At 36.0% G+C, this 24,019-nt stretch overlaps 1 protein-coding gene across 1 annotated transcript; it reads right to left on the bottom strand.

Moving 5' to 3' along the window:
- Positions 1–9,655: 9,655 nt before the first annotated feature.
- On the bottom strand, positions 9,656–23,233 carry LOC123549604 (uncharacterized). The gene is made up of 3 exons (XM_045337823.2): positions 23,190–23,233; positions 16,875–17,257; positions 9,656–11,429 (listed from the first exon to the last, which is right to left on the bottom strand). The coding sequence occupies exons 2-3, from the start codon at positions 17,225–17,227 to the stop codon at positions 10,058–10,060; spliced, it is 1,725 nt and encodes a 574-aa protein (XP_045193758.2). The 5' UTR covers positions 17,228–17,257; positions 23,190–23,233; the 3' UTR covers positions 9,656–10,057.
- Between the last annotated feature and the right edge of the window lie 786 nt (positions 23,234–24,019).

The following is a 24,019-nucleotide window of genomic DNA, read 5'->3' as shown; positions in this document are numbered from 1 at the left end:
CGCTTGCTGCCCGTGCGGTACCCGTGAAATCACACGGATATTAAGCAGTCATCGCGTGACAACCCTACAGCGGCCGCTTCTTTGCCGTGCGGCGGCTTTGATATGGACAAAACATTTTTCAGATGGTTATATATATTGGCCATTGAGCCGAAAACAATTAAAGAATGGCCATTCAAGGATGTTTTGATGTAATAAAAATGCAAACTTTGCCTAAACACACTCCCGGTAACGCCCTTGACTTAACAATCGAAAATTGTTCACTACATCTACAAAAAAATAATAGCTCAGAAATCAGGACTTGTTTGATTATTTGTATTGATAATGTATTGGTAGAGGTACTAATTGATAGATGTGGTATTTTTCAAAAAGCTAATACATGCCATATAGCATTTAAGTGATGTCTGACTTCAATCATTCTTTGACAATATCTATACAGTGTGATAACTTCTCAAAATATCATTTTTGTGAATTTTAGTAGTTACATAGATTTGAAAATTTTATGTAGAGGTATTTGTTAACCATTTCGTAAAGATAATGCTAAAATTGTTGGTTATCATGTTGTTTATTAGGCGGCCATATTGGAAATAAGGCAGTCATATTGGATTTATGATGTAATATTGGATTAAAATGCTTTAGTGATTATGTCTAGTGAACGTTGTTTTACTTTTCTGTTGTCATATGGATGTTTGACACTAAGATGCAGTATAAAACATACTATGAATCAATTCCAGAAATCCCCATAAGTTTTGGCGGCCATATTGGATTTGGCAGCCATATTGGTACATATTATTTCAAATGTAATTTTTCAATGACTGGTAATAGACTCTGCTCTTATCCTTTAAAATTTTGATATGTTCAGATAAGTATATTATGAAGTTATGAGGGAATTCCAAAAATTTGCAAATTTGTTTCATTTTTTTTTTAACATTTTATCCCCAAAATAGGGTGTTTGCATCATTGGATTTTTGTAGATTTTTGATATGTCATTCCTGATATGTTATAAATCACACATGCCAAATATCATCTTTGTGCAAATTTTTCCCCCTAAATTTCATATTTTTACTGGACTAAAACAAGCATTAACTGACAAACTGATGGTAACTATAAAATGTGCATTCTTTTGCTAAGCAAGATGTCTTGTCTAAAAGTTCTCATGGAAAAACAAAGATCAGCAAGGCCAAAAATAAGATATATTTTCAGAACTATATCAGCTTATTTTTTTTAACATGAATACATACCTTAGTATTTCGTATTCACATACGTCATAGTTATGTCTCCCACAAAAGATGTATTTTCAACTATATCAGCTTATTATTTTAACATGAATACATATTTCAGTATTTCTTACTCACAGACATCGTAATTAACGTCTCCGACATAGGTGGGGGAGACATATTGATTTGCCTTCGCGGTCTGTCTGTCCGTCCTTCCGTATTAAGCTTGTCCGCCTTTCACAGGTCAAACTGCTGGCCGGACTTCACAGAAGTGGTCAGTATTAAGCCTATTTGTGCGTATCGCCGGCACGTTCCGCTTATTGCACAAAATGGTCACAAGAGCTAACAAGAGTGCTAGACTGTCACAAAATACGCCCTTTTAAATATTCAGAAACGTATCATAAAAAGATTTCGCGTAATTCAAGGGCAATAGCCCAAGAGTGCCAGGGGCAATATGGGTGGTATCGAACTTTGTCGAGATATCATGCCCATAAACATTGTCACCTAGTTTGGCGAAGATCATATGAATTTTTTTAACTGGCGGACAATGCTATATTCGCAGACTTTGAGTAATTAAATGGCCATAATCCAAGAGTGCCTGGGACGATTTGGGTGGTTATCGAACCTGGCTGAAATATCATGCCAACAAACATTGTCAGCAAGTTTGGTGAAAATCGGATGAAAATTGTTTGATTTAGAGAGCGAATATGCTTTTGGACGCCAACCACCCGCCCGCCGTCCACCACGGATGTTCACATAATACGCTCCGCTCTTTCACAAACGGGCGTACGAAAATAGAAAAATCTTGTCTGGATTTCACAGGTCGAACTGCTGGTTTGATTCCAACGAAACTTTACACGAGTAATTAAAACCAAGCCTAGTTGTGCAAATCGCCGACACGTTCCGCTTCGTTGCATAAAATGGCCGCCAGAGATAAAGGTATACATAGGGGAAACGTGTTTTTGTGACAAAAATACCTTCTAGTTTGTAGATACAATGTATGTGCTCATTTAAAAATTTGAAAGAAAAAATAATAGCAATTTTAAAATCTTACGTAGAAATGTTTCTCTTGTGTGCATACAGCTGATGCAAATTGAACATATACTGTGATATAAATAAAATCTGGTTCATTGAAATAAAAATAATATGTCCCACTGTTCGATCCTCTTCCATAACAATGTGTTTCCTTAATTTCCCTTCAAATATATGTCATTTCCATTCATGTTACGCATTTCAATAAGCTCCAGTGTGGTAACAAGAACTTTTTCAATTTTCAAAATATCTGGATCCATTTTTAATTTGTCAAATATTTTTGTATTAATTTCCATTGTTAATTTCAGCCATCTAAAAATTTCTACTGTGATTTAACTTGTTAACAGACTGTTATAAAACTTCCAAAGTATCGTTGTTAATACCAAATTTAAAAAGTTAATTTTAGAAATTTATTTATTGGCCAGAATAAGAAAAATACATTTTCGGTAAAAAAAATACAATATTAAAGACATTGCAAAAAATTCTTAAAGATGCTACTTCCATCTCTAGGTTTTTAGAATAATGTATTAACTTATATTTGAAACAAGTAAAATAAATTCACAGTTCACGAAAAACACTGTTTAATCAAAGGGTAAATATGTTTTCCTCTGGTAATTCACATGCTGTTTCTGAATATATTTACCTTCGAAGAAAAAACACCCGACAAACAGACTCCTAATGTTCTCTTCTTTTATTAGAGCCTAGAGAATTTGTTTATATAAAAATGTAATAGCAATTACTAACAGGTACGTAATTGTTTCAAAAATTGAATTCAAGAGCCAATGACGTTATTAACAACTTTTATGGTACCAAGGTGTTGTAGAAAAACTTTTGTGTTTAAGAGATTTTATGGCAAAACATGCATTTTACAGGAAAATTCTGACAATTTCGAACAATTATTGTGTCTATGGTCAAATTCATCATTGTAGCTTTGAAAATAAGAAAACAAGGAGGTTTGTAACTTCACTGAGGCAAACAGAAGCACTTGCTTCTGTCAAAATTTCTGAAGTTAACAAATTTTGATATTCCAAATTGATTTAATAAATTATAGTATAATAAGTGTATAGCACCGAAGAGCATTGGTGCCAGGCGTATGTTATTTATCAGCTCGAAATTTCGACTAAGTCGCAATTTTGAGTTAAGTATATCGAAATTTCGAGTTAGTGACCCGACATTTCGAGTTAGTATCTCGTTTTGAGTTTATTGATAAAACGGACCTGGGACTAATGCTCTTCCATAATGTAAAGAACAAGAGCTGTCACAGGAGACAGCGCGCTCGACTATTTCAATGCTGGATAGTGAAACTAGGCACATCTGAGGAAACTAGAGCTGTCACTGGAGTGTTTAATGACTCAAATTGGGGATGAAGATATTGCACAATAGCCTGAGTCTATGTCAAAAATATCAACTTAAAGTAATAAGAGAGGTAAAGATAAAATGTATCAAAACACTATATAAGTATATTCTAAGCAAAAAGGGACATAATTCATTAAATATTGGTGCCAGAGTTATGCAGCCTGTGTCATATAGTGTGGGTGGTGATGTTGAACTACTATTTTAAGTTTGAATCATATCCATTCAGTAATAACAGAGACAAGAGTGAAAGTGCATCAAAACTTTAACCTAAAATTCTCAGTAAAAAGGGGGAATAATTAATGAAAAATTGGTGCCAGAGTTATGCACCTTGCGTCATATGGTGTGGGTGATGATGTTGAACAACTATTTTAAGTTTGAATCAAATCCATTCAGTAATAACAGAGACAGAGTGAAAGTGCATCAAAACTTTAACCTAAAATTCCAAGTAAAAAGGGGAAATAATCCATGAAAAATTGGTCCCAGAGTTTTGCACCTTGTGTCATATAATAAGGGTAATGATGTTGAACAATTGTTTAAGTTTGAATCAGATCCATTCAGTAATAACAGAGATAGAGTGAAAGTGCATAAAATTTTAACCTGAAATTCTAAGTAAAAAGGGGAATAATTCATGAAAAATTGTGCAAAAGTTATGCATCTTGTGTCATATGATGTGGGTGATGATGCTGAACAACTATTTTAAGTTTAAATCAAATCCATTCAGTAATAACAGAGGTAAAGTGAAAGTACACCAAAACTTTAACCTGAAATTCTAAGTAAAAAGGGGGAATAATTCATGAATAAATGGTGCCATAGTTATGCACCTTGTGTCATTTGATGTGGGGGATGATGTTGAACAACTATTCTAAGTTTGAATCAAATCCATTCAGTAATAACAGAGATAGAGTGAAAGTGCCCTTATGTCAGATGATGTGGATGATGATGAGGAATAAGTATTTCAAGTTTTAATCAAATCCATCAAGTAATTACAGAGATAAGTTGAAAAAAGAGAAAGTGCACCAAAACTTTAACCAAGGTTGGGACGCGGAAAGACGCCGACGCCGACGCTGGGGCGAGTCTGATAGCTCTCCTTATACTTCGTATAGTCGAGCTAAAAACTAGGGAAAGGATCTTAATCGTACGAAAGAACATTAGTGTTAGGTGCTTTCCATTTATTTACTAGAAATGTCGAGATACTAACTCGAAATTTCGACTTACCAACTAGAAATTTCGACTAACTCGAAATTTCGAGTTACGTTACTCGAAATATCGACTTACGTAACTCGAAATTTCGTAACAAACTCGAATTTTCGGGTTGCTAACTCTAACTCGTACAATGGCTTTTTGTTTTAAGATGGTTCTTCTGTCAGTCATTTGAGATTTCTTGGACTTGAAGAAGTAAAACTGTAAATAAAATCCTTAGAGGCTTCAGTGACCGATTGTTTCAGGTTGCTCAGGCTTCAAATTACTCACTGCTTTTGAATTGAAATGTCATTTTGGGTGTAGATTTTTTCATGTGAGAAAGCATCCTTTTGGCTTGTGGAAGGTCAGCAGTTCTACACATGAGCTTGTCCTTGTTTGAAATTATGCACGAAGGGGCACCTGGGGTCTTTCTCAACCATGAAAAACTGGAAAGTCACCAATTACTTATAACTGTGTGGGTGTGATGGTTCAACTGAACCAAAAATAAACACAGTAGATAAATTATTTGATATTCTGTGCCCAGCAGAAGACTTCCGCTGTCATGGGGCCAAGTTCACCACATACTTTCAAAAATTAGTAGTCCGGGGTACCTCAGATAGGCTAGATGATACTGCGAGATTATTATACCCCCGCAAACGAAGTTTGGGGGTATATAGGAGCGAGCTTGTCGTTCCGTCTGTGGGTCGGACGGTCGGTTCTGACCCGAAATGTCGAGTTAGTAACCCAAAATTTCAAGTTAGTACATGTAAGTCGAAACTTTGAGATAGTTACTAACTAGAAATTTCGGGATAGTATTTCGAAATTTCGACTTAGTAAATAAAACGCACCTGGTACTAATGATCTTCCGCAAAATCGGGTCGAAATATATTGAGATCTCTAAATTAGAAAAAAAAAACTTTCTAGCGTCAGATTTCCCAAACTGCCATCTCCCTAGCCCACCTACCTTTCCTTGTGAGGATATACATTATATTATTGGAGAAGTTAAGGTAATCAATTTCTTTGAATGGCAATGATGTAACATTACACTTAATTTTCATAATATACATTTGTTGAAATAGGAGACTACAATTACATGTAGCTCAAGTATGCCGGATTCTTGTCGCAATAAACCTGACTATTGTTGCTCTCAGACATGACATATGTCATATGAATACATCACTGACTATCTCAGTCCTATTTCATATTACAATGGGATAAAATACTCGCATAATACTAATAATAACCTATATTTTAATATGATCTCATAAAATGTACCTTAGATGCACTGGAATTTTAGCGTTTTATGATCAAGTTAACGTCATTTCTTATAAATATTCCTTACGGGCCCCAATACGTTTACGCTTTGCCATAAAGCGCGCATATATAAAAAGATGCGTTAACAGCGAGTATGTGCGAGAATCTCTCTGTTAACACACATTTACACCCACTTAAAATGACACGACAGAAAAAGCAGTGTTATGCTATTTTCAACTGAAATAGAGTTAATGTTGGGACGTCTAGTACAGATGTCATATAACTTAGAATCACAAGCTCATTCGTCAAGTTCTGTTATGTTCTTATTCTCCAAAAACAAAGTTTCATTTTTATATTTACATTTTATTACCTACCCATTTGTAAACAAGATTATGTTATGGAGTTTGTCTGATTTCTGCTATTTCTTGCTGGCGGGGCGAAATCACAAAATATTCTACGCGAATACTGGACGTTTAGCGGGCGCCAATACGAAAACATTTATTTGTCGATATTTCGTGTTGGCGGATATAAATATGTCGTTTGGTCGACCTTTATTTCTCAAATTTTACGTGTTTTCGCACTGCCAACACGAAAACACGACAATTATCTTATTTGTCGTTGTTCCTGTTTTTGCCCAGCCGACACGAAAACATGACAAATACTTTCCAACCATCTCTAATAAAACGTTCCTAGTTATTCTGAAGCCAGTGGCAGAGGGTTTGAGAAGCATTTTTCTCTCTATTCGGATGAACCGTCAATTCACAATTTATTTATATTCACTAAAAGCGGCATTAGGAAATTTGAGATCATAAATAATAATAATGTTCATTTATCGTTTTAAGAATACGAAGGGTATGTATAACAGGCCCGAATCCAGAAATATTTCATTGGGTGGGGGTTAGGCGGGGACACCAATTAAGAATAAAGGCAGCACCGGTGAGCCGAGTTTGGTTAGGTGCGGAAGGGAGAAACCCCTCCTGTTAGGTGTGCCAGCGCGTATCCGCCTGGAAAAGTTTGAAATATATGTATAAAATAGTCGCCCTTGCTGCATTTTTAAGTCCAAATTTTGAGGTACGGGAGGGTTTAACTTCCTCCTGACAGAAGAGTCACAGGGTCTTTCCTTGGTATTATTTTTAATATAGGTTTGAAATGGTGGCCCCTGTTGTCTTTTAGTCTAAAAATTGAGGAACGGGAGAGGGTAATGCTCGTCTTTTCGGGGAATCAGAGAATACCTCCACGGGAGCTTTGAAGTATAGGTATGATATGGTGGCCTATGTTGCAACTTTGTCTAAATTGTGTAAAATTTTAATCCTTTGCCAAAATGATTGGGTGCAACTATGATGATTACAGGTTACTTCTCAGTCGGCCGACTAGGGGTTCGGGACACAGGGGTGGGCACGAGCCCGCAGGCTAGCCCTGGATCTGAGCTTGTATAATTAGAATAAAAAATACGTATACCGTATTACGCAGGAGCCTCAATGACGATTAACTTATTCAAATGAGTTCCCTCGTTAAATAAGGGCTTTATTTTATTATTATGATATTGTTCTTATAAAACACAAAACGTGTGGCTGAGCAAAATACTTCTTATCTGGGCACACATACAATGAGATGATCGTAATTTTACATTGTCGTCATTGGATTAATATCATGTATATCGAATATTTATCCTGCAGTTTTATAATAATATCAATATCCCCCATATGTGTATAATATTAGCTAACAGCTAACCCGCCACTTTCGTACTGCAATTATCTTCGCTGTAAAACTGTGTAGATTAATCAAACTTAAAAAAATGTCAGAAACACAGACTTATCAGATTTGCTCATTATCACAAATGTATTTATTACTCTAGTAAGAAATTGCTTTGATACATTATGATAAAATACATAAAATGTAGGTGAGGGGTAAAAAGGCAGAAGTAATTAGTTTGATATTCGACATTCGTCTTTTGATATTTTGTTTCTTTCTAACAAAATGCCATTCGGCCGAATTATACAAATAATATAGGTCAATCCTTATTATTAACCTTATGCTTTCTAGTTGTTTGGGCATATTTTTACTTGCAATTATGTTGTGTTCAGTTTAGTAATTGCTATGCGCAGGTCTAACGGAAGACGCCGACACTAACACACGAAAATTAGATATTTGTCGTGTTTTCGTGTTGGCGGGGCGAGAACACGAAAACTCTACAAAAAGGTATTTGTCGTGTTTTCATGTTTTCGTGTCGGCGGGGCGAAGTCACGGCACGACAAATAAAGGGCGACAACATGACATATTCATACCCGCCAACATGAAAACTGAAAATAAATATGTTATGTCGGTGCCCTGTTAACCTCGTGTTTTCGTGTATAATGTGCCGAGTTTTCGTGTTGTCCCCTCGCCAACACACCAAAATGGCAGAAATCAGCCACCATATATACGTCATAATTTTTAATGGAAAAGAATAGGGTGAATGTAAATATTATGCAATTTTAACACACACACTGTTTGTACGTAATAATTAGTACGTCAAATATTCCTTGATAACGTGTTAAAATTAAAATAACATATCCCAAACGGTGAGTTGCTCTTGGATAAAGTCATTGTCATTCGGATGCGTATTATTATATCACGAGGGCGCAGCACTGACTTCGTTCAATGACAGATCTCTGAATGAAATAATTATACTATTTCTCAAATAAACTACAAGATATGTGCTTGCTATTAACTGTTGTAAATAGTATATTTTCATCCAGGATGGCTTGGTCTGAGCAAAAGGCAATAAAACAACCTGCTGGAATTACTTCCACTGTAAATGAAATGTACTTATATTTGAGGAATACAACATAACATATGAACGTCAATTACTAGTATAATTCATATTGTAACAAATAAAAATTATAATTAGTATAATTAAACAATGAGAAGTAAAAAGTGAAAATAATGGTACACTTAGCAAAAATTTTAATCAGCCACTTAAACTCGCAACAATGTATTTTAGAAAAAAATTGTTTCATATGATTTTATAGCAAGTATATTTTTTTTCTTTTTGATGGCGACTGCAAAATTAATACTTGCAGCATAGGATAATATTATTTGTGACAGAAATCGCATCATTTTGTTTTAAAACAGATCGATTCGATAAAATCTATATTCATTCACTTTTCTACATTAGAATGTCCGAAATATACTATTATGTTAGATTAATTATAATAACATTCACTTTGCTCCGTACGCATGTCCGAAATATACTTTCATTTTAGAATAATAATAATAACATTTTGCAGGATTGTCTGGCTATGGAATGGCTGTCATCACTTCTGTAATTCTATCATAGAATCAAAGATTTATGAAATACGTTTTATTTTATAGCTCTTTGATATAATCAACTTGTCAGGACATGCCCAAGCCATTTGTATGTTGCGAAGTCCAAAGTGATTTCATTTATATAGTGAAAACCACTTGAAATGTGCTAGAAATATTCCTCTATGTATATGTTAAGTATAATTTTCTTCGTGCTGAACCTAGAAATTATTACCAGTTGACACTAAGCAAACTATAAGGCAATCATGATTACATAGGAGTGAAATGTACAAAGTCATCTTATTAAATAAAAAATATTATAAGAAAAAACAACGTTTAACTTTAACTATAACTAAACTAAAGCAACTACAAACACAGGAATAAAGGTATCAAATATCAAAAGTCAATCTATACATGCAATACCAGCTAACAGTCAGTTATTGTTTCTTGGAACATTTTATGTATTGTCACGCGGACTAAGCTACTAGGGATTCTTAACTCCCCGCTTTTGAGCTACCAGTTCAGTCATACATTAACTGCACTCACTTTCAAACACGGTGATGTTGTTAGACAAAACGTCTGCAGCAAACACAAATCGATCACTTGAAATGCACATTTTTGTTTAGTTTCAGATTCATATGCACACATTCATCGAGGCTAGCAATTTTGTTCGCTTAACACTTCCAACTGGCAACAGGTGTGGTTTTATAGATTACCTGAAGGTTTTCTTTAGCCTCTTAACAGGATGTCAAACTGAGCTCTATCAGCGAAATATTGTTGCTCTTAGAACCGACAACCAGTTTATGCTTTTTACTATCGTAACACAATGAATGGGGGCTCTTGATGCCCTGGTCAGAAGCTATTAATTCACCCAGAGGTTTGCCGTCACTTCCAAACATCATGATATTATGCGATAAATATCCAGCCACAAACACAATGTCATAACTGGATATGCACGCAGCTCTGATCTCTTTTAGCTTTGGTTCTGTCAGCATCATATTTACATTCTCGCTAGCGTCGAGACAAACAAGTCTGCTATTGAAGTCTGACACAAACACGGATGATTTATTACTGGCGACTGGGAATACACATGTCGATGATGTTGATTTGAATAACTGTTTCCCGGACGAGTCGTTCTTATGGGTTTTCAACAGCGTCCCAGATTTGTAGTAAATATCTGCACCATTTCCATTATAACTCCATAAAGTATCAGCAAACCTCACGAATCCAACAAAAGTACCGCCTTTAATATCAAATTGAATTGTTTTTAACAGCTGAGCACCAGCTGACATAAACTGTACCTTATCATTCTTCAGCTTCACAGCTACCTCGTTTATGCCTGTGTAACATATTCCCCTCGGAACTTCTTCTAGGACACAGTGATCTTTGACTCTGTACTGATCATCAAGTCGCTTAATTTTACTGTTAGCATAATCTGCGAGAATAATGGTTCCATCTGAAAGCTGACAGATACCTACAATGTTACACTCTTTCATATCCGAAGATTCCTTTACATTCACTTTACACATAGACTTAACGCTAGGTGGTATGTTCAAGGTTGACTTCTTCTGAACTACGTTTCTTTCTACTTGTATCAGGGACGCAGCACTCATGATTTGATCGAGCAACACATCATTCTCTTTGCATGTGATTTGCTTTGATTCAAACTGACAAGTGTCATCAAAAAGGTTTTCAGCAGCAGACAAAATACCTTTTTGCAGCTTTTGTTTCACAAACTGTTCGCTTTTATCAAAGTTCCCCGAGGAATTCAGTTGTTGTCTGCAGGTTTCTAACGTTGTAATTCTTTTAATCACAGTATCCCGCTCATTTGCTAACTCTTGTATAAGACTGGTGTGCAAAGTGTCTACAGTCTTTGTTGTTTCGTCAGCGAGCTTTTCAACGTGTTGAATAACTTTAATTTTAGTTTCTTGTACTTTCATCTGTATCTCTTTATTTTGCTTCTCGACCGTTTGGATGTTTTCATCTTTGTTTTGCTTCATCTCAATCATTTGTTTCAACGCGCTTTCAACCTTTTCAACCATAATCTCGTCTGACTGTACAGAAAAGCGTGTGATTGCCTCCTCAATTTCAAACACATCTGTACATGACCTAAAAAGTGTACGAGAATGTTAAGATATACAAGGATATCTAGACCTGCCGGTTTTTACAGGCTAAATAATACACCCGTAACACCGCCTTCCTGTATAAAATACATACCCGCTTAAAAACTGTGTTAAAGATTTGTGGGGGCATAATGAATTCAATTCATACATCATCCTTTCAAAAGTTATCGAACAGGCATCAACACTGTCGAAAAAGGGCCATTACTCCACCAAAAACTGAAACAGATCGTAACCTTCATTTTATACTCATATGCCTGACTACAAAGAATGATTTCAACCCATTTTAAAGAGTTATGGAACAGACATTGACATTTCGCTGAATTTCAAGTCCAAAAGGGGCCATAACTCCACAAAATCTAATGAATTGTTTTTGAAATCGATCTTAATTTGTACTTTATAATAAATCATGTCCCTGTCTTCCAAAAATGAACTCAATCCATACATCCTTTCAAGAGTTATCTAAAGGACATCGACATATTGTAGAGTTTTAAGTCAGAAGGGGCCATAACACTGGCAAAAATTAGTGAAATGTGACCAAAATCATCCTCGACTGTACCTTATGACCTTGAACCTGTGTATAAAAATGAACCCAATCTATCCGTTCCTTCAACAGTTATCACAGACACACGGACAGACGGACGGACACATCGACATGGTTACTATTGTATACCATTCCTAAACTTCGTTTACGGGCCATAATCATAAATTATCGCCGTTACATAAGAAAACAACACTATCTATCAAATTTTTGAAATGCAATGTAACCTGGGATCAGCAATGATAGAATTAAACAAAAGTTGAATATCATTGCAATCCTTCCTAATGAAATATTAAACAAGAGTGCCAGACTGTCACAAAATACGCCTGTCTTAATATTCAGTTTCGTATCATAAAGGTAATAATGTTGATATTGTATGCCTTGTTAACCCCAGAAAATAGTAAGAAGGAATCAAGGTATTTGTGAGATTCCATGTGGGATGAAATTGACAACCGAATCAAAACTGTTTGAATAGACAAGGCTAATTTCGCAGATTTCGAGTAATTCAAGGGCCATAATCCAAGAGTGCCTGTGGGTTGTTTTTTTTTTTTTTTTTTTTTTTTTTTTGGTGTTTATCGAACTTGGCCGAAATATCATGCCCAAAAACATGGTCACCATGTTTGGTGAAGATCGGATGAAAACTGTTCGACTTAGACAGCGGACAAGACTAAATTCTCAGTTTTTCGAGTAATTCAAGGTTTGTAATCCAAGAGTGCCTGGGGCGATTTGGCTGGTTATCGAACTTTGGCCGAGATATTATGCCCACAATCTTTGTCAGCAAGTTTGACCGCCCGTCCGCCACGGGAGTTCACATAATAGGCCCCGCTCTTTCAGAGACGGGCGTATAAAAAGAATCTTATATAGCTACTATACATCTATGTTTTCATTAAAAGACAACCATTTACACATTGTTTATACTTTGCATGAAATACGTTAGTACGTGCTTACTGGATGTTGAGTTTTACAAGAGATCACAGAGTGATCTTGGCGCCCACCAATGTGCCATTTTTGAGTGTTCCAAATTTCAAGACTTATTGACTAGCTCAAGGTCAAATTTTCATTTCCGTACACAACACTGTGCATGTGGTCCAAATTCGAAAGCTGTAGCTTGAGAAATGTGAAAGTAGGTCACTAGATCAATTTCAACGACAAAGTTCTTTGTACACAAAACTATGCATGTGCATCTAGTTTGAAGGCTGTAGTTTGAGAAAGGAGGTCACTAGGTCAATCTTAAGGTCAACGTTTATTTCGGTACACAAAACTATGCAAGTGGTCCAAATTTGAAGCTACAGAAATGTGGACGTAGGTCACTAGGTCACTAGGTCAATCTTAAGGTCAAAGTTCATTTCGGCACACAAAACTATGCAAGTGGTCCAGATTTGAAGGCTGTAGCTTGAGAAATGTGAAAGTAGGTCACTAGGTCAAAATCAAGGTCAAATTTTATTTCGGAGCACAGAACTATGCATGTGGTCCAAATCTGAAGCCTGTACCTTCAAAAATGTGAAAGTAGGTCACTAGGTCAATGTAAAGGTCAAAGTTTGTTTCGGTACACAAAACTATGCATGTGGTCCAAATTTGAAGGCTGTAGCTTGAGAAATGTGAAAGTAGGTCACTAGGTCAAAATCAAGGTCAAATTTCATTTCGGAACACGAAGCTATGCATGTGGTCCGAATATGAAGCCTGTACCTTCAAAAATGTGAAAGTATGCCACTAGGTCAATGTCAAGGTCAAAGTTTTTATCAGTGCACAAAACTATGCGTGTGGTCCAAATTTGAAAGCTGTAGCTACAGAAAGGTGAAAGTAGGTCACTAGGTCAAAATCAAGGTCAACTCATGTCAAGGATCATCTTCCCACTCATAGCCATACATGTGGTCCAAATTTGAATGTTGTAGGTTATTGACAAGAAGATTTTAAAAGCTTTTCCGTATATACGTCTATATGAACCATGTGACCCCCAGGGCGGGGCCATATTTGACCCTAGGGGAATAATTTCAATTATAAGTAGAGAACCACTAAATGATGTCACATACAAAATATCAAAGCCCTAGGCCCTCTGGTTTTGGACAAGAGGTTTTTCAGAGTTTTTCCCTATATAAGTCTATATAAACCATGTGACCCCCGGGGCGGGGCTATATTTGACCCCAGGGAAATAATTTGAATTATCTTGGATAATTCCACTAGATGATGCTACATACCAAATATCAAAGCCCTAGGCTCTGTGGTTTTGGACAAGAAGATTTTCAAAGTTTTTCCCTATATAAATCTATGTAAATTATAAAATAAACAAAGGGCCATAACTCACTCAAAAATTGTTGAACCAGTCTGATTTTCAGAGGGACACAACTAGGGTACAAATAAATCATTCTGACAAAGTTTGGTCAAAATCTCCCCAGTAGTTTCTGAGGAGATGCGATAACGAGAAATTGTTAACGGATGGACGGACGGAAGGACGGACGGACGAACGGAAGGACGACGGACCACGGACGCAGAGTGATTTGAATAGCCCACCATCTGATGGTGGACTAAAAATGCGCATGTGCACGGATACGTCTTGGAAATTATATAGATGTCAATACATGAACGTGTATGAGTGCGTATTATCGTATGATCTCTCAGAGTGGTCTCGTACAAATGAACTTACAGGATTTTGATGTGCATATTTATTTAATGTTCCTATTCTACAGGGGCGGTAATAAGTAACAAGGATGAGTACAGTACCGGTCTGATGACGATAAATGTCTCGGTCACAAAACTGGCAACCAAAAGGCCACGAGTTCGATCCCTTGGCGATCCTCTGAGAGAGGACGATATGACTGAAGTCAGTAATTTGCAACATCTGACTCAAAAGGGTAGATAAAGGTAAACTTTATTTAACGTCTCATATAATCCGCATAAAAGCCACAAAAATCTTGTGCGACAAAAAAGTTATATATTATCACCGTGTCCAATAGTTACTTTGAGAAAACTGATAGTAACTTATGATCTCGTATCAAACAGAACGGATTTGATTATTTCTGGTAAGAAAATTATTTTTTCTGTAATGTAGAAATTAAGGACTACAAACAGATACAGATGTGGTCCCGACACTGCGGAATACCCGTCGTTCAGGAAATGTGATTCAACAGTTATGACAAAAAACATGTTGCAGGAATGTATCAGTGGTAATATTGTATTTTTCCTGAAGAACGCATTCTGGAAATAATGTGTTTCTGAGTCACGTCGTTGTTTCCCTGCTATTTTTGCATGATTTCTCGAAGAAGTAATTGAGTAAATTGCCTTGATTTGGTAGAAATTGAATAGTAACCAGTATGCCTTAGTGTCGGTAGGACATCTTGCTCTATAAGCCGTCTTTGTTTGTTTGTTTCTTTGTTTGTTTTGGGTCTAACACCGTTTTTCAACAGTATTTCAGTTATGTAACGGCGGGTAGTTAACCTACCAAGTGTTCCTCGATTCTGTACCAGTACAAACCTGTTATCCGCAAGTAACTGCCAACTTCCCCACATGAATCAGAGGCGGAGGACGAATGATTTCAGACACAATGTATTTCATCAAATCGTCACGGAGAACATACGCCCCGCCCCGGAATAGAACTCACGACTCCGCGATCCGTAGACCAACGCTCTCCCTATTGAGCTAAACGAGCGGGCACTATATGCCGTCATTGACAATAATTTCTAAATAACAGAAAATTATGATTTCTTAAACAACATCACCAAACCCGCTCTATTTGATCGAAGATCATACGTTACTGATCTTTGGTATGACGCGACCGGTAATCGAACCCTCGAACTCAAGACACTCTACCATTGAGCAATTGAAGTGGCAGGAGTTGTTAGATACTCAAGATTCAAGAATCATCTGTTCATTTATTAAACAGATTACCAATGTGGAAATAATTAATTCAACTAGAGCTATCACTAAATGTGATGAATGTATTCCCCGCATGCACTGACAGTATATTGCAATTTGACGCACACAAGATTGCGTAATTATGTGGACTGTATGTATATAGACTGTATGTATACAGTATAGTAACAAAAACAGTCCCATAACTAGGCAGAATATTTATCTAAAAGACTTGGGTTGGTACTGATCACTTGTGTGAAGTTTCATTAAATTGTGTGCAAGGGTTCGGAATATTAGGCGCGAACAAGATTGCATATGCAGACTGTATGTACATAGTATGTTAACAAGAAACAAAGTCCCATAACTCTGCAAATTTTGTTGTTGAAAGAACCTAACATGCCCTATGCACATCTACTGTTGTTACTAATCACTTGTGTAAAGTTTCATTAAATTGTGTCAAGGGGATGAGGAGAGATGGTGCGCACAAGATTGTGTCTATGTATATAGTATAGTAACAAAAAACAAAGTCCCGTAACTCTGCAATTTTTTTCTGAAAGAACCTAGCATGCCCCATGTACAACTACTGTTGTTACTGACGATTGTGTGAAGTTTCATTAAATTGTGTCAAGGGGATGAGGAGAGATGGTGTGCACAAGATTGTGTCTACGGACAGACGGACAGACAGACAACCTGAAACCAGTATACCCCCCTTACAACTTTGTTGTCGGGGGTACAGTAAGAAGATTAGCCTAAAGAAACAAAATTTTGATTCAGCTGCTTATCCATGGCTGCATTTCATATATCATACGGCTTTGTTTAAGTATCGAACTCATGAAACTACCACATGATAGCCATAATGTACCAATCATCTAAAAGTAAAAAGATTTTAATTTTGTTGCTATACCTTTTTTTGAAAGTAGTTTAAAAATCTTTTAAAGATATACATTTGTCTGGTACACATATTATTGAGTGGCCAGCGGTTTTATTAACGTACCACACTTAAGGCTACATCACTGCTTTTAAGTGATAATATGAAATTGCGCATACCTGTGGTCTTTAGCAATGCATAGAGTACAATATACCATATCATGTGAACCGCAGTACATCTCAATATCTCGTTCCGCATGAGCTTCACATTTGTCTCTTTTCTTCACTACTCCCACACTGGTTTCAAACGAATGTTCGTGTTTCTGAAAGTCTTTTTCAAGCAGGGTATGCTTCTTCGTTGCCGAAAACTTTTTATGATATTTTGTACATGCTGCACAAAGATATTCCTTACACTCCGGGCAGTATTTCACTGCTTCTTGATTACTACCGTCTTCTTTGCACGGTGTACACGCATACTCAAATTCTGCATCAGAACCCCGCACTGAAACATTGAAACCACCTCCTTCTGCCATATTGTCCACTGCTATCTTCCCAGCTGTGTACTGCAGTAAAAAGAACAACATAATATGAATCACATAATTATTCCATCGAACTCATGAAACTACCACATGATAAGCCATAATTGTTAATTCTCGCTTATGCTTCACATGTATACTTTAAAATTTGTCATCTAGATAAGCTGGGTTTTATTTTTTCTCTACTTCATATTGAAGAAATATTTTTTCGATAAATACCCGCCATATCATTATGATCCGTATCTATATGTACATTAATACAAATATATTCTATATTTGCGCTTTTTGTCACGTTGACGTTCGCGTCCAAACGGACGTGACGTCGTTTCTATTGTACGTTGTTATTTCTGACGAAGACATAAAGGTCGAAACTAGTAAAGAATGCGTTGTCCTGGTAATTTTAAATCCTTTGGATCTATTAAATAAATATAACAAGATTTTGCATCCAATATGACGGATCCACGCAACAACCTACAAAAAGTCGCATTAAAGCAGATGAAATGTCGTCTTCATGAACAATTTCTGCAGAAGTGCATTAACAATGAAGTAATTCCAAAGGGTCTTCGACTGAAAATGAAGATCAACACAAGCTCAGGTTCTAAAGATCTCCAAACCTCTGTTGATAACCTTCTTAGGAAGTTTTCGCTAGATATTATGAAGAGAATCGTTGAGGACCAACGACGTCACGCCTTGGAGCTATCAAAAACAATCGAATAGCAAAGGAAAATTGCGAGAAATCAACTTTCAGACGATCAATTGTTCGATGTTGAAACTGAAATATCAGACAAAACAGAAAGAGAGAAAGAAACTGTTAAAGAGAGACATGAAAAGAAGCTGTCAACCCTATTAAAGGAAAGTGAGGTGCTTTCACAACCACTTCAAGTAATGAATCTGAATCATCAGAATCAAACAAATCAGGCAGGACACGTCGCAGAAAGAGTAATAAAAAGAAACCAAAACCAGCACCACGTAACTCAAGAAAAAATGATCCGAAGACGCCCTCAGGTAGAAATACTGAAGAATCGTCTTCAGCTGAGAATAAATCTTCACCAAACACTACGGAAGCGGCAACTCCAGAACCTACGACAGATGGAAATTCAAAAAACGTAAGAGCCCCGGGCACAAAAGCAACTTATGCAGAGGCAACACGGAACGGTGCGACAATAGCCCAGAATCAGCTGAATCAAACGCTACAAGACCTAACGAAACTGCTCAAAATAGTTGTCGAAAGGCAAACCGACGTTTCGTCAGGGCCAAAATAAGAACGCATGGAGGAGAATCAAGAAGAGGAAAACGGCCATTCAAAGAGTCAAGGCGACGGTAATTAATCTATCAAAAAGAAAATTATCAGATGCTGACTATATCCTGTTAAGTAAGGGACTTTCTTTTGTACTAAAGCTTAAAAGCCACGACAAAATTAAATTAGCAGAGGAAACATTTAGATTCTGTGGACATTTGAGACTGAAAGAATATTTTTTTCAATAATAATAACAATAACGACCAAAATGATAAAGAAAAAACTTTCTTCAACAAAAAGCAGTCAACGTTCATTCCAAAGCAAGGTCGTGATGAATATCTTGATTTCTATATCGAGGCAATTCACCAGGAAATACTCCAGTCATCAAAACAGTCGAGATATTCAAATATCACAAAAGAAGAACTTTCTAGTTTACATTCTCTAGCGAATGACAGAGATATTGTAATAAAGAAGGCAGACAAATCCGCAAATATTGTGATAATGAACACTGATGAGTATCAACAGGAAGTACATAGACATCTCAACAATGACAAGTATTACGAAAAACTTGATGGCAATATTGCTGAAACAGTGAAACGTAATGTATGTGAATGTATGGATGAAATATCCGAATGTGAAGAATTTTTGAAGGAGGAATTTGACACTTTTCCCGAAAAGATACGTATACCCCAGTTTTACATTTTACCCAAACTACATAAATGTAAAGATAATTTTTTGCCATTAGGATATCCAGGTAGAGCCATAGTATCTGCATGCAATTCCCCTACTGATAACATATCTAAATATCTAGACTATGTATTGCAACCACATATGCAATCATTACCTTCGCATGTCAAAAATACTACGGATTTCCTTTCAAAACTTAAGAACTGCAGTTTATCATCCAACAGTTATTTGGTGACTTTGGATGTAACCTCTCTATATACGAACATTCCACATGATGAGGGTATTGCAGCCTGCAGATTTTTCTTAAATAGGGACAAGAGTCTGTCTGATACTAGTTTGGCCGTAGACAGTATATGTAAACTTATTGAACTTACACTTAAGAATAACCATTTTCAGTTCAATAGTGATAATTACATTCAAACAATGGGGACGCCATGGGCAGTCCGCCGTTCGCCCCTATCTATGCGTCATTGTTCATGGGTAAGTTAGAGCAAGACTTTTTACAAAGCCAGCAGCTGAAACCTACATTGTGGCTTCGGTTTCTGGATGATGTTTTCATGATCTGGGATCATTCACTGGACGAATTGAATAACTTTGTTAAAGCCCTTAATGAATTACATAGCTCTATTAAATTCACGTATGAAATTTTAACGAAACATGTGTCATTCCTGGATGTTGATCTTACGAAAGATACCAGTAATAACATATGCACCAATTTGCATGTTAAAAATACTAGCATCCACCAATACCTTCTCTATTCCTCTAATCATCCAAAGACTTGTAAAGACAGTATTCCCTACAGTCAGGCTTAGCGATATCGTCGTATTATATCTGACGATAATCAATTTGTTAAATCTCTGGACACTCTACGTGAATTTTTCAAATCCAGAAATTACCCAGACAGTGTAATTTAACAAGGTGCATAATGTTACACAAGACGAAGCCCTGAAATACAATAACAACTCTGCTCAGGTTGATATTGTGCCTTTTGTTACTGAATATAATCCCTCCCTCCCTAACATTGGCAGTATCATACATAAATAATGGGATTTATTTAAACTATCGCCAAATGTCTCAGTCCAACAGTTGCATTCCTCTAGACCCATGTTAGCATACAAACGTGGTAAAAATCTTAAAGACTTTCTTGTAAAGTCTAAATATTCTGCAATGCCCACTACCCCTCTCTCTCTCTGTCTTGGTAATTTTAAATCCTTTTGATCTAATAATTATTCCATGTAAACACACGAAACGAGAAATCTATTACGAACCTAAATCGCTCATCTGAGTTCATTGTTGCAAGTTGCAAGATAGACAATTGCATTGTGAACAAGAGATGTTCTTATAAATGAATGCAAAAGACTGTTTGGAAGCAGAGAACACATTTAAGAATTTGTCTATTTAAGAAGAGGTAACACAAATTCGCTCTCCCTAGCTTCCACTTAAGCCACGCTGAATATACTACATGTTCCCACAGGCCAGAAAATATAGCAAAACTAAGTGAAAGTTTGAACTTTTCTATATAGCTATGTATGGTTTTGGTACATCTAGCTATGTTTTTGACATGTAGAGTAACGTAATAGGATACCAAACCGTCTACGGTTGATGTATGATATTCTAACAACTACTTTGTGAAATATTTGAATATCCAAATATTGTTTTTACGAATTAAATTTTAAACTCTTTCTTTTAATCATCCTCACCGTAGACACGCTTTAGTGCAATCATTTAAATTATTGTTCTATGGAATTATTTCTTCAGGGATGTATTTCAATTTCAATATTTTGTTTCGCAATTCTGTGTAATCCTATTCTATTGTGAAAAGTTTTCTATATTACCGTAAAGAGGAAAATGTCCCCATCCTGGGCAGCTGCTTTTTCAGAATCATATAGCATTTAATTGGTTTTTGGAAAAGACAGTCACCTGGTAATTACTGGTATGTCTATGAAGAAAAAAATCCTTATGTTTTCTAAATAGCAATTACGACTAGTCAATTGCGAATCAAGTAAACTATTTTGACAGAGGGTTTTAGTTTCTCGAATTAAAAGCTGGTCATCATGGTCATTGCCTTTAATCAAAAACGTATCACTGGTGATAAAATGATCTTCCTGCGAACGTTGCAATAATGTCATCTGAAGCAAGCGACCGATCAGGTGAGCATATCTAATGACTGACTATACAATTACATGCTAAATCTATAAATAGTAGCATATAACTTTGATATGACAAACCACGATATACGCTAACGGTCTAATGGTGCTACCAAATTTAATCTGAGCAATGCAAAATGGCTATCATTATCATAACAGGTCGCCCACCTGAAGAGGACCTTCAGCATCTGACCTTGTTTCTGACCAAATTTGATGAACATCCTTTAAGCAGTTCATTAAACGTGTTTCTATATTTTGCTGTGACTGCACTATAACGTGATAAGAAGTTGTTAAAAAAAAAACAGGAACCATTACAATGGTGGTACAAACTAAGTTTGAAGATCCAGCCAGTGGCTGAAGAGACGAACTCGTTTGAAGAGTTTAACCCTAGCTGCCAATAAAAGGGACCAAGTGCCCCTATCTGAACAAATGTGGGAATGGACCTTACAATGATGCTACAAACCAAGTATGATAAAGAACCATCGAGTAGTTCATGAGACGAAGCCATATGAATGTATTTCTAGCTTTAGATCTAGCGGCCTCTCAAAACTCCAAGCCCCATTTGAATAAAACTGTATGATAGCATTACAATGATGCTACAAACCATGCGTGACGAAAATACATGAGCCGGTCCATAAAAAAAGTCGTTTAAACGTGTTTTTTCTTTTTCTTTTTAACTCTCGTGGCCACTAATAGGCCAAGAGTTATCATTGAACAAATTTGGAAGAAGACTTTATAATGATGCTTAAAACGAAGTTCAATGAAGATACACCAAGCGGTTCATGTAAAGTAGTTGTTTAAACGGTTTTTTGTTGCTGTTGTTGTTTTTTGTGGGGTTTTTGTTTTTTTGTTGTTGTTGTTGTTGTTTTTTTGTTTTTTTGTTTTTGTTTTTTTTTTTTGCTTTGTTTTGCCCTCATTTTAACAAATTTGAGAGATGACATTATAATGATGCTACAGACCAAGTTTGACGAAAGTCCTGTCAGTGGTTCATCAGAATCCATTAAACAGTATATGTGAAGAAGCTGTTTGATACAGACCAACATAAATGAATATCCATCGAGCAGTTCATCAAAAACAGTCCTTTAAAGGTATGTCTATTTTTAGCTCTAGTGGCCCCTAAGGGTGGCCATTTGCCCCCATTTTAACAAATTTGGAAGAAGACCTTATAATGATGCTACATATCAAGTTTGAACAAGCGGTTAGAAGAAGGCGTTTTAAGGTGTTTTTTTTCTATTTTAAGCATATGACCCAAACTATAGTAAAATCACAGAGGGTCATCCTAAGATTCTACAGACCAAGTTTAGTGTAATTTTCTTCAGTAGTTCGAAAGACACGTGATGATGGATGAGTCCGTAGACGGGCGCTGGACCATCCATCAATACTTTGAGCTCACCCTAAATAAAGTTCAGTTGAGCTAAAAATTACTGAAAATACTTTTTTTAATTTATACATACATTTAGATCAACATTATTTAAAAACATACCAAAATGTCAAACATATCGAATTACACAAAGATAGATCTATAATTTTCTAATGACCACAGACAATCAGTCATTATAGACCTCCTAGATTGTATTTGGGGAAGCGGACTAAAACGAAAAATAGCGTAACAGATTTACGGATGTAAACTGCACAACTGAATGCAAAGTTTTACTATATCACATTGTGACAATCATAAGAATCTTTTAATATTATGACTTGTAGATTAACTTTAAGACTTACGTTATAGTACACATTTAAGGGACATTCGCCATAATCTTCGTTACATAGACTGAGAAATATATAAAAGGCCGTAATAGATCCTATAAGAGGTATTAAGAATCTATAATTTTAAAACTAACAGCTAAAACGGTCAAACAAAGTAGTAAAGCGGTTTATAAGCACTTACTTCAACAATCTGATTCTCCGACTTTCGTTTTCGCCTGCAGTAGATTCAACTCTAGTTATATGCTACTTAGATTTGTTTCTTACTACGTATTGTAAGCCTAACTGAAGTACAAGATTTCCGCTGTCCGTTAAATCTTATTAATTTGAATATTTAAAGAAATCAAGATTATGTTTAGCCAAATACATTAGAAATGCAAGTTTATAACAAATTTTTCTACCCCCTTTGTCACATTTTGCCGAAAACGATATATGATAGATCTAATTATATGTTATTAGATTTGTATCGAGAAATATGTACGAGGTCTACAGCGGAAATAATACGTGAATTTAGGAGAACGACACAATTATGACGCCACAATTGATGTCACGCATCCGAAATCAAATTTGAACATTACTATGGAAATATTTTGACGTTTGAGGTTCTATTGTAACTTAAAGTAGTTTTAAAATGAATATAGATCTATAGTAATATGAATTTCTCATGCCTACCCTATCTCATTATTTATAAGAAATAAACTCAAGAAATTGTTTTGGTAACCGTATCGTATACTTATAATTTTTCTAGCCTTACAATTTTCATTTTTGATGAACCAATATCAAGAAAGCAATTATATGAAATCCTGGCTACAGTGGCTTTAATTGCTGATACACGATATTTTAAAATGACTATCTTTGTAACCAATATTGGTCATAGATGTATCGTAAATAATGATTAATTGAGCCTGTTCATGGTGTGACACACCTAACGCACCTTAGCATCGTGTTAAGCGGAATAATTCAGATACATGAAATGGACTCCATAATTCCAAAGGACCAGATAATATATCAACA

The sequence above is a fragment of the Mercenaria mercenaria genome, chromosome 6 (genome assembly GCF_021730395.1).
Source record: "Mercenaria mercenaria strain notata chromosome 6, MADL_Memer_1, whole genome shotgun sequence".
NCBI lineage: Eukaryota > Metazoa > Mollusca > Bivalvia > Venerida > Veneridae > Mercenaria > Mercenaria mercenaria.
The sequence above is the reverse complement of the archived record's forward strand: the minus strand, read 5'-3'. Positions and strand labels throughout refer to the sequence as shown.

Bases quoted from the DNA above. Each gene is read 5' to 3' on its own strand.
- LOC123549604 (XM_045337823.2), bottom strand. From the start codon at position 17,227: ATGGCAGAAGGAGGTGGTTTCAATGTTTCAGTGCGGGGTTCTGATGCA. The intron at 11,430-16,874 runs GTATGCGCAATT...TACACTTTTTAG, and splicing joins TGCATTGCTAAAGACCACAG to GTCATGTACAGATGTGTTTG.